The sequence below is a fragment of the Octodon degus genome, unplaced genomic scaffold (assembly GCF_000260255.1).
Source record: "Octodon degus isolate 3935 unplaced genomic scaffold, OctDeg1.0 scaffold00072, whole genome shotgun sequence".
In the NCBI taxonomy this organism is placed as follows: domain Eukaryota; kingdom Metazoa; phylum Chordata; class Mammalia; order Rodentia; family Octodontidae; genus Octodon; species Octodon degus.
Genome location: NW_004524648.1, coordinates 4,187,125 through 4,203,421, shown reverse-complemented (window position 1 = coordinate 4,203,421; position 16,297 = coordinate 4,187,125). Strand labels below are relative to the sequence as shown.

Genomic DNA, 16,297 nt, shown 5'->3' with positions numbered 1-16,297 from the left:
CTTTCTCTCTCTCTCTCTCTCTCTCTCTCTCTCTCTCTCTCTCTCTCTCTCTTCCCCAAACCCATATATAAAAATGACTGGAAGCCAATAAAAAAGGTAGTAATGATTATCTGCTTTTGTTATGATTACATGTTACTTTACTGTCTCAACAGTCTTATAATAAAAAAAATTATTTTTAAAGTAAGAAAAAAACTTGGCAAAGAATTGTGAAGTTATAAGATGAATCTGTTGGTACAAAAGCTCAGATTGGTCTGGCGAGATAGCTTAGCAGACTAAGCATCTGTTTAGGAAAGTGCAGAGACTGGGGTTCGATCCTAGCACCACAACCTGTGCCATCCCCATCCCCAGGCGTGCTGAGCTGGCCACTGAGTCTGGGCATGGTAGCACAGGCCTTGTAATCCCAGTGTTGGGGAGGCTGAAAACAGGAGGATCACTAGGAGTCTGAGCTGTGTAGTGAGATCCTGTACCAAATATATAAAATTTAAGAAAAAAAAAAAAGCTCAGGTACATTTATAATTGATATGGAAATATAAATTTAGGGCAATTAGTTTAATTTTTCTTTGCTTAGAATACTAGTATTTATTTATTTATTTATGCAGAACCTGGAATTGAACTCAGGCCCTTGAGCTTGCTAGGGAAGTGCTTATTCTACTGAGCCATCTTCCTGGCTCCTTAGAGTATTATTAAAACTTGCTTTTATGCCATTTGAGGAGCAGGAGAGGACATAATTACATAATTCTGGAGGAAATAGTGGCAAAGACTTAAGGAAATATATATGGAATAAAATAGGATGATTCATCAGTAACTGGCTGTATTTTATATTCATCATGTCCATGCCTTTTAAAGTGCTAAAACCCAAGCTGTGGACTCAAAAGGGTTGGAGGCAGAGCCTATCTGAATGAATGATTTTTAAGTTTTCTGTAGATAACACAATATAAGAACTGGATATATTTGAACCTCATGGAAGTATACCTCAGAGACAACAAAACCCAGTGCCTCTCAAATTGAGAGTCTGCTATGATCTACATTCAGAAACAGCAACATATATAGGACAAGTGAAGGTACCGCAAAGAAGTTTTCCTCCAAACTATATGTAAGTAATTTCATAGCTTTAGCTCACTATGAATCACTCTAGAGACATACATGTCTGCAGATTAACTCTGGGCATAAGCCTTCAATGGCACACAATGGGAATGCTGAAATAATTTCTTGACTATTTAGGGTAAGATGATCCAGGTTAGTCAGTTCCTGTATATTCATTCCTTTTCTTTCATAGCTCCCAGTTTTTTCTTTTTCTTTTTTTTTTAATTAGTACATATTTGCAGTGCACAATGATTACATTTATTGTGATAAGTTTGTACATGTATTAACACATCCTAATTCGTTTTTGTCCCCCTTCCTTCTATCCTTTATTGTTCCCTCCAATTCTTATTTTCCTTCTCATTTGCAAAAGCTCTACATATTTCCTGATTGCTAACTTTCAAACTGCATAAATGACCTTATCAGAGAAAGGAAATGAAATTCAAACCAACTGATTAGTTCCTGTTAACATTTTTGGTCAAAGTGTGTGGGAGGAGCAGAAATAATAATGAAGTTTTAGGATTTCTAATTGATTTTAATTCTCCTTGTTAATCTTGTTCCCACTATCATATACAGATGAAAACTAGAATACTTCAACATTTCAGAATAAAATGGGCCTTAGGATATTTGAACTTTTCCTAACTTGGCTTTCAGAGGTCACCTTGGTCTAATTACAGGTCACTGAATGTTTGGGAACTATAAAAAACAACTTCTAAGCGCAGAGGCCAGGGTTTGATCCCTGGCTCTGCATGCATGCCGCGCCGGCCCTGCCCCTGGGTGCGCTAAGCTGGTGATAGAGTCTGGACGTGGTGGCACACGCCTGTAATCCCAGCACTTGAGAGGCAGAAATCAGGAGGATCACTACGAGTTTGGGCTGTATAGTGAGACCCTGCACAAAAAAAAAAAAAGAGAAAAAACCTAAAAAACAACTTTTAGTCACTGACATTTTGATAATCATGAAATGTACTTTGGGGATTCAAAGTGTAGCTACATGTTTTAGGAGTGCAGGGCTGAGATTTAGATCAGTGGTAGAGCATGTGCTTAGCAAGTACCAGGCCCTGGATTTGATCCCCAGCACCATAAAAATAAGTACAATAGTTTCTCAATTGTAAGTAATTCCTACCTGCTCTAATCAAAACATTTGGCAGACTTAAAAGAACTTTAAAGATCACCTTATTTAGGACTAGGGATATAGTTAGTGGTAGCGTCCTTGCCTAGCATGTGTGAGGCCCTGGGTTCAATCCCCAGCTCTTTTCTCCCCTATCCTGCTATTTATTTTTTTTGCAGAACCAGAGATTGAACTCAGGCCCTTGCACTTGCCAGGGAAGCACTTATTCCACTGAGCCATCTCCCCAGCCCTAATCCAGCTATTTAGATGTATTATAAATTGTAAAACTACTACAAAAAATTATAAAATTCTAAACTATAAAACTATTGTACAAAACTGTAACAGACTGGTGTTTATAACTTAATGTGATGATATATATTTCACAACCTGGGAGGAAAAAGTCTAATTTGTAGCATTTGTCAGTTTCCTTCTGTAAACATTCTTACTATAGTCAGTGTTAATACACCAGCTTGATGTTACTGAGTGATGAACTGGGAAGAGAGGAGTAGCAGCATATCATTATACCCCACTGCGATCACAGAACAGACGTAAATAAGTTTAAAAGCACAGATATTAAAATGTAGTAGATGATTAGGAAGTAAGGAGATCTGAGTATTTATTACCTATGGAGTATTTATTACCTTGAATGTAGGTTACATTTTCCTTAAATATAATGTTTAACAACAGCTCCCCTCCCCCCATGAGTAGACCATACTAACTAGCTTCAGCATACTATTTAAAGCCGCCCTGAAACTTACCAGGAAAACATGCTCAAATATCTGTGTAGGACTATCCATTTGACCAAGGATGACTATCATTTCATTATCTATAAATTCCTTGAATTCCCGCAAATTGCACACCATTTGCATTTCCAACTCTGTTCGTATCTGAAACCAAGATGACATATTGTATTAATCTCCATAAAATGTCTGTACTTCCAACCATGTACCATTTCTAGCCCCAAAGTTATTGTTATCTTACTGTTAGTCTTGGAACACTGAGAAGTCAGGGTCTCTTACCTCTTTCGAGGTGATGTTCTCCAAGTCCTTCTGCATCATAATCTCCCTTAATTTGGTTTTAATTAGCCTTTCTGTTCTCTCTCGTTCTGTTGGTCTGAGGACAGAGAAACAATGATTTTTCTTAGAGGAAACAAGTTAATGAATGTACCATTTTATTGTTTCCTAACTGGCAAGCTTTGCCTTCTATTATCTTCAAATTTATATTGTGGAGGCATGGTAAATAAAAATTACATTTTTAGAAGTTTCTTTTAAGAATATGCTGAATATAACATGTAGAAATTATTTTTGCTTTTTTTTTTTTTTTCGGTATTAGGGATTGAACTTGGGACCTCATGCTTACCAGGTAGGTGCTTATGCCGCTGAGCCATATCCCAGGCCCTAACATGTAAAAATTATTACTTGAAGATGTTATACGTGTTTTAAAACCCCTACATACATTCATGTATATAAGGACAAGCTGGGAAGCCTGAGTGTGGTTCTTGAATGGAGGACCACTTCCAGATTTTTCCATTAAGTACACCTAGGTATCACTTCCTGAGTTAGACTACTAAGTACAATAGTGGAATTGGATTTGGAGTTGAGTTTTCTGTAGTTTAAAATGCTACTATAGACTTATAATTCACTATTGTGGCTTTGAAAAATAGACAAACAGGAACAGTAATCTTGCCTTCTTCAATAAGGCAAATTATCTCAAAAATGGGTTGTAGGGATCATGCTTTCCTTTTTGTGACAATTCTTAGAGTATCTCTGTAAAACTGTTTTCTTCATCTTACAGATGAAAGAAACAAACACATTAAAATAACATACTAATATCATCATACCAACTAGCAGGAAAATAAAAATACTGACTCAACCCAGTCCAAGATTCTACTTATAGGACTGTGTTGTTTTCTGTAGTCTTTAAATTTCCTAAAAATAAAATTGCTTTTTTAACTTTTAATATATAATCAACCTAAGTAGCTGACTGATCAATTACTAGACAGGTACTGGCTCAATGTAATTTGATGTTTCTCTCTAAAGGCATTATTTCATGTTATACACTATATGAGTAAGGCTGACAGAAAGCACTTTCTGCCTCACCTTTTCCCCATACCTACTGAAGAAAGATATCTGCTCTACACCTCCTTATTTGGAGATGGAAATAGACTAAGGCTTAAGGCATCCTGCTTGCCCTTGCTGCCTACAGTCTTTATCACTGGCTGCAAAAATAGATTTGGTAATTTCCAAAAATGGATGCTCTAACTCTGCAGCCTTGGAGTTCCACATCACTTGGACTCTGAGCTTCTCACAAACTCTGTAGAATATAGAATACATTAATATAGATCCTTCCGTTCATAAGCGTGATGATTGGGTGTTCATGTCTTACAATGCATGAGATGTGCCTCCCTCAAACCTTGTTACGATGTGGGCACATTACCCGTCTGACATGAAAAAAAAAAAAAAAAGAATACATTAATATCTTAGCCACTGCCCTGTCAGTCAGCCAAGGCAGCCCTGTCTTGACTAGGAATAAAATTTTTTATCTCTGCTTCACTTTTCCTTGACATCGCTAATGATAAAAAGTAAACGTATAATTTTAGCATTCCATTAAAAAGATATTGGTAAAAACAAATTTTAGCACCTGTGCACAAATGTTATATTTCTTAGTTTAGTAATGTTTCTTGCAATCCTTTTTGCTTCTTTTAGAGTGGCTTGAGAGTCGATAGACATAGGTTTTAAATTTTTAAATTTTATTTATTTATTTATTTGTGTGTGTGTGTGTGTGTGTGTGTGTGTGGCCAGCTCAGCCCACCAGGGGGCGGGGCTGGCTGGCATGTGGTGCTGGGGGATTGAACCATGGTCCCTGTGCTTTTTTGCTAAGCTTGTTCTAAGTAGGTGCTTTAGACCATGAGCCATCTCACCAGCCCCAGACATAGGTTTTAATTTCACCCTTGCTACTTAATGGTGATATAACCTTGGATAGGTTCCTTCTATTCCCTGAGTCTGTTTTTTTCTTCAATAAAGTAAAGGCAATAGTAACACTTGTATCCTGAAATTCTTAGGAAAGGTAAATGAGATACCATATATGAAGTTCCTGGCATAGCATTAGATGTACTCCACAGACATAGATAGATACTTCCTATTCCTCTCTTAGGATTTCAAATATAAATGATTCATAGTAGAACATGTAAGTCCACTTTGGCATACATCATTCCTGTATACTCAACATTCTTTTCTAGTCAATTTTGGTAGGATGAAGAGGATGGAAAACATAGTACAACACACACACACACACACACACACACACACACACTTTTTCTTTGTTTTCAATGGAAAAATTTAGAAAATATGTAAAAATACAAATAAAAATTTCTCTAAAGATAATCATTATTAATAATGTGGCCTACACCTTCCATGTATTCTTTTCATATGAACAGACAGACATTTATTTATTAAACATATCTAAAATTGGTATTAGAAGGCTGGAGATATTAGCTCAGTGGCACAAGTGCCTGTCTAGTAAATGCAAGGTCCTGAATTCAATTTTTGGTCCCCCCCCAAAAAAAAAATTGGCATAAGAGTACACATAAAAACTAATATCTAAGGGATGGCCAAATAGCTCAGCAGATTAAAGTGCCTGTAAGCAGGTGCAGGGGCCAGGGGTTAGATCCCCAGGCCTGCCATGCGGGCCCCTCCCCAGGGGTGCGCTAAGATGGCAATTGAGACTGGGCATGGTGGCCCTTGCCTGTTCACCCAGCTCTTGGGAGGCTGTAAACAGGCAGATCACTACGAGTCCGATCTAGTAGTGAGATCCTGAACACCCTTGTAGACCCTTCCCTAAAATACAAAAAAAATTCCAAAGCAAATAAACAAACAAAAAACCCCCAAGTCCCCCTAATATTTAATGACCCTTAACTAGATTCCAAGAACTACCTTTTATGTTTGTTTTTTGCCCAGGAATATAGAGAGATTATGAGCAATTTCTTTTGTCATTTTTGAGGGGTGTACTATATAGTTTCAAAATTCTCTCTAGCTAGACATTGTCTTTTGAGATTCATCAGCCAGGTGTAAAACACAAAACCATGAATAACTGTTTTTACAAATTTGTATCTTTCCCTGGTACTGTTTCTTGTACATGACTCTTCAAAATTTCATCTTTTTATTATTTACTTATTTATTTATTTTTATGAATTTAGGGCAGGGTCTACAGGGTCTCACTATGTAGACTGGACTCATAGGATCCTCCTGTCTTTAATTTTTTTTTTTTTTTTTCAGAACTGGGCATTGAACTCAGGCCCTGGTGCTTGCCAGGGAAGCGCTTATTCCGCTGAGCCATCTCCATGGCTCCACCTCCTGTTTTTAGACTATTATCCAACTAAAGCTTTTAGAACAAATCAAGAATTGTTTTGGCATGATTTTAGAATTCATAAAGAAAATCCTATTCATAAGGTCAGATAGCTATTCTTTTCTAGTTGTGGAATACTGTGCAAGTACAGAAAGATCAATTCAGAGAAAAATAAACATTTTGATTAATTTTCAAAGGAGGAAATAAAAAATTTCCAAAATAGCCATAGACATTTCAACACATAAGCCTAAAAAGGAAATAAATATCAGCTCCACCTCTTTATCCAACTCACAGTACACTAGGAAGCTTTAATAAAAATTGCACTGAAAAGGACTCAATGCAAAGTGAAGAATGATAAACCGTCCTTAAAAATTTATCAGCAGAAAATAAATTTGAATATAAAATTTAAAATTAGCTTAACAACTAAAGGGTTTTTTTTTTTTTTTTTTTTGGTACTGGTACTTGAACTCAGGACCTTCTGCTTGCCAGCCAGGTATTTGTACTTCTGAGCTATATCCATGGCTCCTAAAATATTTTAAATTGATTGGAAATATCTTGTTTTCTTAACTACTACAAACATCCCTCTAAAAGCTTCTTGCCATTAATTTGTCTACCAAATACTCCTTTCAAAGATAATGTAACACAAATTTTATGTATTTGATACAGAGTCTCACTACACGCTTGGACTTGTAGTGATCCTCCTGTCTTCAGCCTTTTTATGTAATGCAAATTTTAACCCAATTACTTCACATTCACATTTCAAATAAGTACAATCTGAATAATGGATTTTATGGTTTTGGAGTTTTTCATTATGGAGATTCTGTTGTGCTCAGGCATGAAGTTCTTCATGACCTTTTCAGGAGGAAGAATGAGGTTCTTTATGTGTAGCCTGTGGCTGAAGAAGAGTATTGATGGTGACTACGACTGCTGGGTAATTCCCCAAAAAAGGAGATTAGAGAAGAACTCTATGGATTGGACACACAGAGCAGTTTTGCAAGCTGACTTACATGTCAGTGAAGAGAGCTGGAGAATCGGGCCGATGGGACTGCACATCCTGCATAGCATTCCACTCATTGACTGAGGACTGATCGGAGTTGATGTGGCTCTCATAATAACTCACCCAAGTAAGAAACAGGCTGCCTGGGTAGTAGTTATGGATTCTTGCGACCTCACAAGCCTTGTGTAAACTCTGTAGTGCAGACCTGCAAGATACGTTGGAAAATGAGCACTGTAGAACTGTGGGCTACCAAAAAGTCAATAGCATGTGTATATTTCGAACTCCTAATTGAAAAATAGACTAATGGAACTATTTATCCTATAACTGGAACAATGCTGTGGCTTTTGTTTTTGTATCATCAAAACCAAAAGAGCTCAACAACTTAATATACAAAGACTCATTTCCCTTGGCACAGAATCATGTAAGCCTACATTCTCTATGATTCTTAAGAGGTTCCACAAAGATCAGAGAGATAGATGTTGCTAAGCTATGAGGACATATTCTAGAAGTACTGATGCAGTGACACATACTTTTTGATGCTTTACTCTGCTAGTCTCTTTGAACCATTTATTGATACACATAAACTACTTTCTTTCTTTCTTTCTTTTTTTTTTGGTACCAGGAATCAAACTCAGGGCCTCATGCTTGCCAGGCAGGTCCTATGCCACTGAGCTATATCCCTGGCCCTATAAACTACTTTCTGTGAAAAGTTTTGGTCATTCTGAGACTGACTAAATTTTCTGAATTTGAACTCAGGGACCCAGAAAAGTTAAATCAAACTGCAAAGTATCTTTAGTTTATCTATTATACATGGAAAAACTTAAGCTAGAAATGCTCAGAATCAAATCACAGAAGAGCAAGGACCTTCCTACATTTTGTTTATTAGTATATTTCAAGTACATAAAAGAAGGCTTAGCTCACAGTTGAAAGGCCTAGCTCATAGATGAAATGAAATTTCTTGTTTTGTTTTGTTTTTGCAGTAGTGGGCATCGAACTCTAGACCTTGTGCTTGCCAGTCAGGTGCTTATGCTGCTGAGCTATCTCCCTGGCCCCGAAATGCAACCTGTTGAATAAAATGTCTTATTAGCTATAAACTATTATCATACTTCTAAAGGAAAAAAGGACAGTATAAGAGAATTCTATGCCCAATTCATTCATATTTTTTTTTCAAAAAAATCTCATTTTTCTCTTAAAAAATAAAAGCTCCCTTCAAAGCATTTATAGACTAGAGCTGGAGGTCTGTGGTAGAATGATCGCCTAATGCCGGAGGTCCTGGTTTGATACCCAGTATCTCATGAACAAAACAATTACAGCCTTTAGACAAAATGCAAAAGTATATTGTAATCTTATTGCTCAGAAATACTGTTCACATTTTAGTGTCTACCTTTCTAGTTCTTTTGCCTATCCACAGATCCATGATAAATAAGGATATAACCATATAGTGATAGATCTGAAACTTGCTTTTACTTTATACCCTGTAAATCAACATTTTTCCATCTCAATATTCAACTAGGTCATTTCCAACTGTTGCATAATGGTCAATGAAATAGGCATATCATAACGTAACTGATTCTTACTTTTCAGACATTTTAATTATTTCATATTTTTTTCTATTATTAGAGCATTGACATAGTTGATAATCTCTGTACATACACTGATGATTATTTTAGAGTACAGTTTTAGTAGAACCTCTAGGTTAAAGGGCATAGAAAACAGTAAGGCATGTTGGCAAATCATACTCCAAAAAGCTCCGAGCTAGAGTGGTGCATGCCTATAATCTTAGAACCCTAGGAGGATAAAGAAAGAGGACTATAAGTTCGAGTCCAGCTCAGAGAATTTAGTGACTTGCAGAGATTTTTCTCTCCTCCTCTCCAAAAAGTTACTCCAGTTTATTCTTCCATAAATAGCATATGGTTGAATATTCCTTAAATTCTTGTCAACTCTATGTTCTGTAAATTTAAAAGCACACTTTTTACCAATTTAATAAAGGGGTAATATGCCACTCTATTTTTCCTTAAAAACAAAACTGTAGAATGTTTGAAAAGCAATGCTTTTTAGAGTTGGAAGTGGTGGTACACACCAGTAACCCTAGCACTCAGGAAGGTAACGCAGGAGGATTATGAGTTTGAGGTCAGTTTGGGCTGAATAGTGAGACCCTATCTCAAAAATCAAAAGCAGTAGTGTACATCTATCATCCCAGCACTCAGGGAGGCTGAGACAGGAGGACTCCCACAGATTCAAAGCCAGCTTGGGCCACACAAGTCCTCTCAAAAAACTAAAACAGTATCAAAAATAAAAATGGGCTATTACTCAAAGTAAGTCAAAATCTTACGAATCTGTTTCATTACACAGATTCAAAGGTGAGGACCAGTGTAGTGCAACATGTGAGATAATTGCTGTGTGTTTTCTATAAGCCTGCTGCAATTGCTGCATAATACACTCAAGGGCTAGCACCTCAGATACTTTGGGGGTGGGGGTAAGGCTAGTAACTTTTTCAGGCTCTTTTATTTGTTAGTTTGCTTGCCTTCTACCCATTTAGGCCTTTTGCTTACTTCTACTACAGAACAGACAGCTGAATGAGAAACAAATTTATTGACTGTGTAATTTTTAGTAAGAGTCTACAAGGTCTCACTATGAAGATCAGACTTGTAGTGATCCGCCTGTGTTCAGCCTCCCAAAGATCTGGGATTATAGGCACACACCACCACACCCAGTCTCAATCTCCACCTCTCAGCGCACTCCCGGCTGGCAGCTGGGATTGAACCCTGGCCGCTGCATCTGCTTCAGCAGGTGCTTTAATCTGCTGAGCTATTTGGCCGGCCTGAGAAACAAATTGAAATGCCTGTCTAGGAGATAAAATTTCTGGCTATATTTAATCATTTTCCAGATAATAAAAAAGAATGAATATTTTATTCTAAATGAATGAGATATTCTCAGGCTAGATATACCCTACAAATCCTTAGTTTTCTTACCCATAAGAGGCCAATAACGCCATTTTGGGTGTTGGTATAATGATTAAATATAACCCATATAAAGTACCTGGCATAATGCCTGGCACATAGTAAATAACTCAAAAGTGTCAGTAATCCCGTTAAAGGCTATTAAAAACAACATTTTCTGTAGGCTATTTTATATTATGCAAGCACTCTTAGCAGTTTAAATGGAAATTTATCTCTCTGTAATATAATTTTGTAACTGTTATCCCTGATTACTTCAAAAAATCAAAAGCTAATGAATGCACAGCTGTAAGGTATTCTAAGCTGGGTATGGTGGCACCTGCTATAATCTGGGAGGCTGAGGTAAAGGGATTGTAAGGTCAAACCTGGACAACTCAGTGACCCTGTCTCGAATTAAAAAAAAAAAAAAAATGGCTGGGGATGTAGCTCAGTGCAAAGGCTTTACAGTTTAACACACACACACACACACACACACACACACACACAGAGAGAGACAGGCAGAGAGAGACAGAGAGAGAGAGAAAGAGAGACAGACAGACAGACAGAAAGATGTTTGGACTGGTTCTTAGCTAAGTAACTTAGTTGATATGTCTCTATAAAAGTCAGTCCCAATCAGCTATCTAACAGATTATGTTTCTTCCAGAGCCTAAAAATACCTTTAAATTTTACTTGTTCACCAGTGCTCCAGGCCTTCCTCTATGACAGTTTAAAAATTGTTTTTCTAGGTCATCTTTACATATAATATCTACAAAAAAATATTGCAAAAAAACCTTATAGGCACTAGCAATCATAGCATTTCATAGCACATTGTACCGTGTCAAATACCACTCACAAACTATTGGTCTTATCTCAAAAAATAGAATAGCTTAAAAAACACTTTTTTTTGTAGAGATAGTAAAAATCATCTTACCACATTGCTTGCACAGATACAGGTTTGAATATGTGAACTCTGTTATCTGTTGAAACGCTGAACCCACTAAGAACAAAAGAGAACAAGACAGAATTTGACAAACAAGGACATATTATTTCAATTGTAAGTTTTCAAGCTAGCAACAGCTAGTTCAATAGAAGGAATCATCATATATTTCATAGTTAACTAAAGCATAGAATTTGATGAAAAGCCCCAACAAATTGTTTGATTTCTATCTACCAGGCAAAAATGAATAGAATCCTACATCAGAGTTATAGGATTACATATAATTTCCTAGGTATACCTAGAGTAAATGGTCTGGCTGTGTATTTTAATTTGGAAATCTTGTGGGTTCTTAGAAAAACTGACCCTGGTTTTATAAACGGGTGCAAACATCCCAGTCTCTTGGGCACATATTCTAAAAGCATCAGGCTCTGGGGGTGGTAGGGTCACCGGAAAGAACCGGCATAGAAGAGGGGTTATGCTGTAGGTAGGCTGCCAGCTGGCAGAGGCTGTGAGGGGCTATTTGAAACAGAACCCATCCTCCTCCTCTGGGAGAGCGCTGCTGCAACAGTCCCACATGCTTGGATTAAAGAGTGAGCCAACAAACTACTACTTTTTTGTCTGGATTCCTACCATAGCTGGTCTAAAAGAAAAGAAGTGAGAGACTGGTAAGTTGTATTTTTATTCTACTTTATGAAATAGGAGTTTAAAAAGGCTCACTGAGAAGCGGACATGTCAGTTCAGTTGGGCACACTGGGCCTCCCACTGAACTGAGCGAATGGGTCACTAAGGTGGAACACCACCCCTTGGCTTTCTGTGGGAGAATAAAAAAAGGGAAGCTCTTACCCATCACCATCCAAATGAATTAGGGTGTCACTCCAGAGAGGCAGGACTAAACCCATGGTACAAGTGCTACTGCAAGATAAGAAATAGTCCACAAGTTACTTCCTGTTATTCTGGGAAGCAGTCTTTTGTTCATTAACTCTTTCAACACAAAGAGTAAGCCTCTAAGCTCAAAAAAGTGACCTGAGAGAATGAAAAAATTCTCATTGCATGACTATTAATCCTATATATCCTCAGGAGTTATTAAAAAGATAAGGTTTAGTCAGTTCCTTCCAAATTTACGTGCTGTTAAGCGAGCACAATTAGTTTCTGATGTATTTAACAGGAAAACTTATTGAATAAGACCCCTGTATTGCTGTCTTGTAAACAGCTACTATTTAAAACACCCAGCCTAATACTTGTATTTGCTAGCTTTTAGTCCAAAGTATAGCTTTCAACTCAATTCCAAGGTCTGTTTCTTAGCTGGGCATGGAGGTGCATACTTATAATCCCAGTACCTTGGGAGGCTGAGGCAAGAGGACTGCTGCAAATTCAGACCAGGTTGGGCTAAATAGTGAATTCAAGGCCAGCCTGAAGTACATAGTGAGACCCTGTCTCAAAAACCAAAGCAAAGCAAAGCAACAATCAAATAGGACTGTTTCTTTCTCTCTCCTCCCTCCCTCCCTCCCTTCCCCTGCCCTAACTAGGAATTGAACTCAGGCCTCACACTATGTATATTATATCCCTGCCCTATTTACATTTTTATTTTGAGAAAAGGTCTTGTTAAGCTCCCCAGGTTGCCCTGAAACTTGTGGTCCTTCTGAATCACCTTTTACATTTTATTTCATTTCACTTTTTTTCTTTTCTTTTTGTCTGGCGGAACTGGGGATTGAACTCAGGCCCTTGTGCTTGCCAGGGAAGCATGTATTTTACTGAGCCATCTCCCCAGCCCCTCATTTCACTTTTTGACTACTGAATATGTTCTGCTGTTCAAAATGTCTAAGCAAACCTCAGAATTAGAACTGTACAAATCACATATTCCAAAGTTTTTGTAACTAACAGTAGTTCCTGGCATTACACAATCCCTGGACTAGCTGGGTCCTGTGGCAAATTACTGTAATCCCAGCTATTCAGGAGACTGAGGTAGATTACTAATTGGAGGCCAACCCTGGCAATTTAGTGAGACCCAATCTCAAAAACAAAACAAAACAAAAAACCGGCTGGGGACGTAACTCAAGTGTAAGCATGTGCCTAGCAAAAATCAGGCTCTGGGGCTGGCAGAAGATAGCTTGGCAGTCTCAGCGCCTGCCTGGCAGGCGTAAGGACCCGGCTTGGATCCTCGGTACCACATGTTGTGCCAGCCACCAAAACTGGGCATAGTGGCCTGTGCCTGTAGTCCCAGTGCTGGGGGGTCTGAACTGTGTAGTGAGACCCTGTACCAACCAACCAACCAACCAACCAACCAACCAACCAACCAACCAACCAAATAATTAAAAAACATTAAAGAAAAAGTGAGACCCTGGGTTCAATTCCTAGTATGGAAACACATGCACATACACTCATGTCTCAAAATAGGCTTTTGAACACAGTTGCATCATATCTGAAGAACTACTTGTACTTTTCATAAACAGCCTCAGTTCTGCTGTGTTTGAATATTATTTTGAAACATTAAGTTTTTATATTCTCAGATACAAAATAACACACATTGCAAAAGCGACCCAGATGGAAGTGACATTATATGTGAATAGCAGTATTTCTCTCCCTATTCAAGGGGCTCATTTAAGCAGATGTATAGGAATTTCATAGTATATACCAAGTTTACAAAACAGAATGAAAACTAGCTTCTAGTTTTCATGTTACATTTTGTCTTCTATAAACTAAAATTTCTTTTAGAGGTTCTTGTCAGATATAGGCAGGGTTATTACAGCAGACAGAAATGGTTCATTAAGATAAAATTACTGGGTATCCCTTTGCATTCTTTCTGGTAAAGTTTAGGACAGAGAGAAAGAGATAAAATTAGACACCTGATTGCTCACACTCTGGGTTTGAACAATATGAATTACTGCCTTCTGTCTCTAGGGTAAGAATCAACTGAGTTTCTATGCAGCTCCAGTTCTTATAAGGGAAGAATCAGGAAGAACTGAACAAAGGAATATAAACTAGCACAGTTCTGTCCCACTGAATTTTCTGGAATAATGGCAACACTCTATATTCCTAATGTTCCATAGGGGAGCCACTAGCCACTTATTACTACTGAGTACTTGAAATGTGACTACTTATGACTGAGAAAGTGACATTTTAATTCTATTTGGTAGGTTTATCAGGTGAAGAAGCAGCAGAGAAAGAGGCAGAAGGAAAAAGGGAAAGGGGCTTTATTATCTTTGAGAGAATTTGGGGAAGACAAGGGATTCTCTGAACTGAAACAAAGGGAAGCTGAGGCTTTTATGGCCTTTTGAATTTAAGGAGGATGTTTAGAAATACCTGAAGAGCTGATTGGGGTCTTCCCTGAGGCAGTGGGAAAGGTGATCAGGAAGTACACTCTGGGCAGATTGGAGAAGAAGGGGAGAGGTGATCTCTGGGAAGATAAGCTACTGTTTTAGGGGCTTCAGCAATATTAGATGACTATCATAATAATTCAGCAATTTGTACTAGGGCCAGAACTTCTCACTGTTATGTACATATCATCACTTTTATTTAAATATCCACTGGTAATTAGTGGCAAATATTATTAAGAGAATAGATCAAGAGAGGAAGACCCAAATCAGAGTTCCTAAAACTCTAATGTAGACAAGGTAGGAGCTCTTACAGGAAAAGTTACTGCTAGAGAAGTGTTGCTTGGGGCTGGGGAGATAGCTCAGTGGTCTAAGTGCCTGCTTGGCAAGCTCAAGGATCCAGGTTTGATCCCCAGTACAGTAATTCCAGCGCTGAGGAGGCTGAGACAGGAGGATCACTATGAGTCCGAGTTGTGTACCAAATAAATAAATAACTAAATAAATAGAAGTGTTGCAGAGGTAACAACCGAAGTTATAGGAGAAAGCTTCCTAAACTGGTTTACAAGGCTGTGTAAATTGAGAGCATATGTTACAAGGGATTTACAAACTAATAACTCTGGTCTTGTGATCTCTGTGAATCCACAAGTCATTTTTAGGTTGATGTCTATGTCTAAGCTCAGGTAATTATTGGTTTGGGAACTTTTCTAGCAATAATGAGATTTTTCTCCCTCAATATCAGGACAATCAAAATCACTGCCATTCTTCTGCTCTTTTTGTGGCTAAATTGCCCCAGGCCTGGGTCACACCCACCCTGCTATTCCACAATTCCATTCTAGTCCTCAACCAGGAAGTCAATGCTTTGAGACATCTGGCAGGATTTCCTGCCCCTGCCTTATTATCTCAAAGCATAAAGATCTGCTTAGCAGCCACATTCCACAGTCTTCCCAAGGTTTCTCCTGAACAAGTGGGGGAAAAAAGCGCCTCAAATGCTAAGGACATTAAAAAAACAACAAACAAAACAAAACAAAAAATGCCAACAAAACCCCCCAAAACCTACATTCTCTCTGATATCTTTAGCCACAGGATGTAAAGTACAGCTAAATCCAGAGATACATGATTATAGAACATTCTGTTTTGAGTTTAAGGAACAATTCCCCACTTTTAACTCTGAAGAAAGAAAGAAAAAGAAGGCATACAGGCTCTTTCATGCCTTGCATGTTAATAAAACAATCATACAGGATGTTTTATAATAGCTCAAAAGGTAACTACAACAGGTTATTTTTGTGGTACCATACCTGTCATTAGAAGAGAAATCCATTCCTAGGACAATGCTTTCTTCAGTGTCTTGTCTACCATTAGTTGAAACCACTACCATATAGCGTGTTCTATTTTGATAAGTACTTTCCAGTCTTACAGCCTGGAAGATAAGAGACAACAGAGAAATTAAGAAATTTAGAAGGAGAAATTTAAGACCATTTAAATCTTTCTGGGGCTGGGGAGATGGCTCAGTGGAATAAGTGCTTCCCTGGCAAGCACAAGGGCCTGAGTTCAATCCCTGGTTCCACCAAAAAAAAAAAAAAAAAA

General features: G+C 37.9%; 1 protein-coding gene and 1 non-coding gene across 4 annotated transcripts in view; one reads left to right on the top strand and one right to left on the bottom strand.

Annotated features, from left to right (window-relative positions):
• Ssh2 (slingshot protein phosphatase 2) overlaps positions 1-16,297 on the bottom strand; it is a 288,998-nt gene that overhangs the window by 41,343 nt on the left and 231,358 nt on the right. For all 3 annotated transcript variants that reach the window (XM_004635379.2, XM_004635378.2, XM_023719862.1), the window contains 6 exons: positions 16,009-16,130; positions 12,246-12,314; positions 11,397-11,462; positions 7,540-7,734; positions 3,208-3,301; positions 2,947-3,075 (listed from right to left, as the gene is read on the bottom strand). In XM_004635379.2, coding sequence (XP_004635436.1) covers positions 2,947-3,075; positions 3,208-3,301; positions 7,540-7,734; positions 11,397-11,462; positions 12,246-12,314; positions 16,009-16,130 — 675 coding nt within the window. The remainder of the gene's footprint in view (positions 1-2,946; positions 3,076-3,207; positions 3,302-7,539; positions 7,735-11,396; positions 11,463-12,245; positions 12,315-16,008; positions 16,131-16,297) is intronic.
• On the top strand, positions 4,530-4,634 carry LOC111817872. The gene has a single exon (XR_002821974.1). It is a non-coding gene; the product is annotated as a small nucleolar RNA U13 (small nucleolar RNA).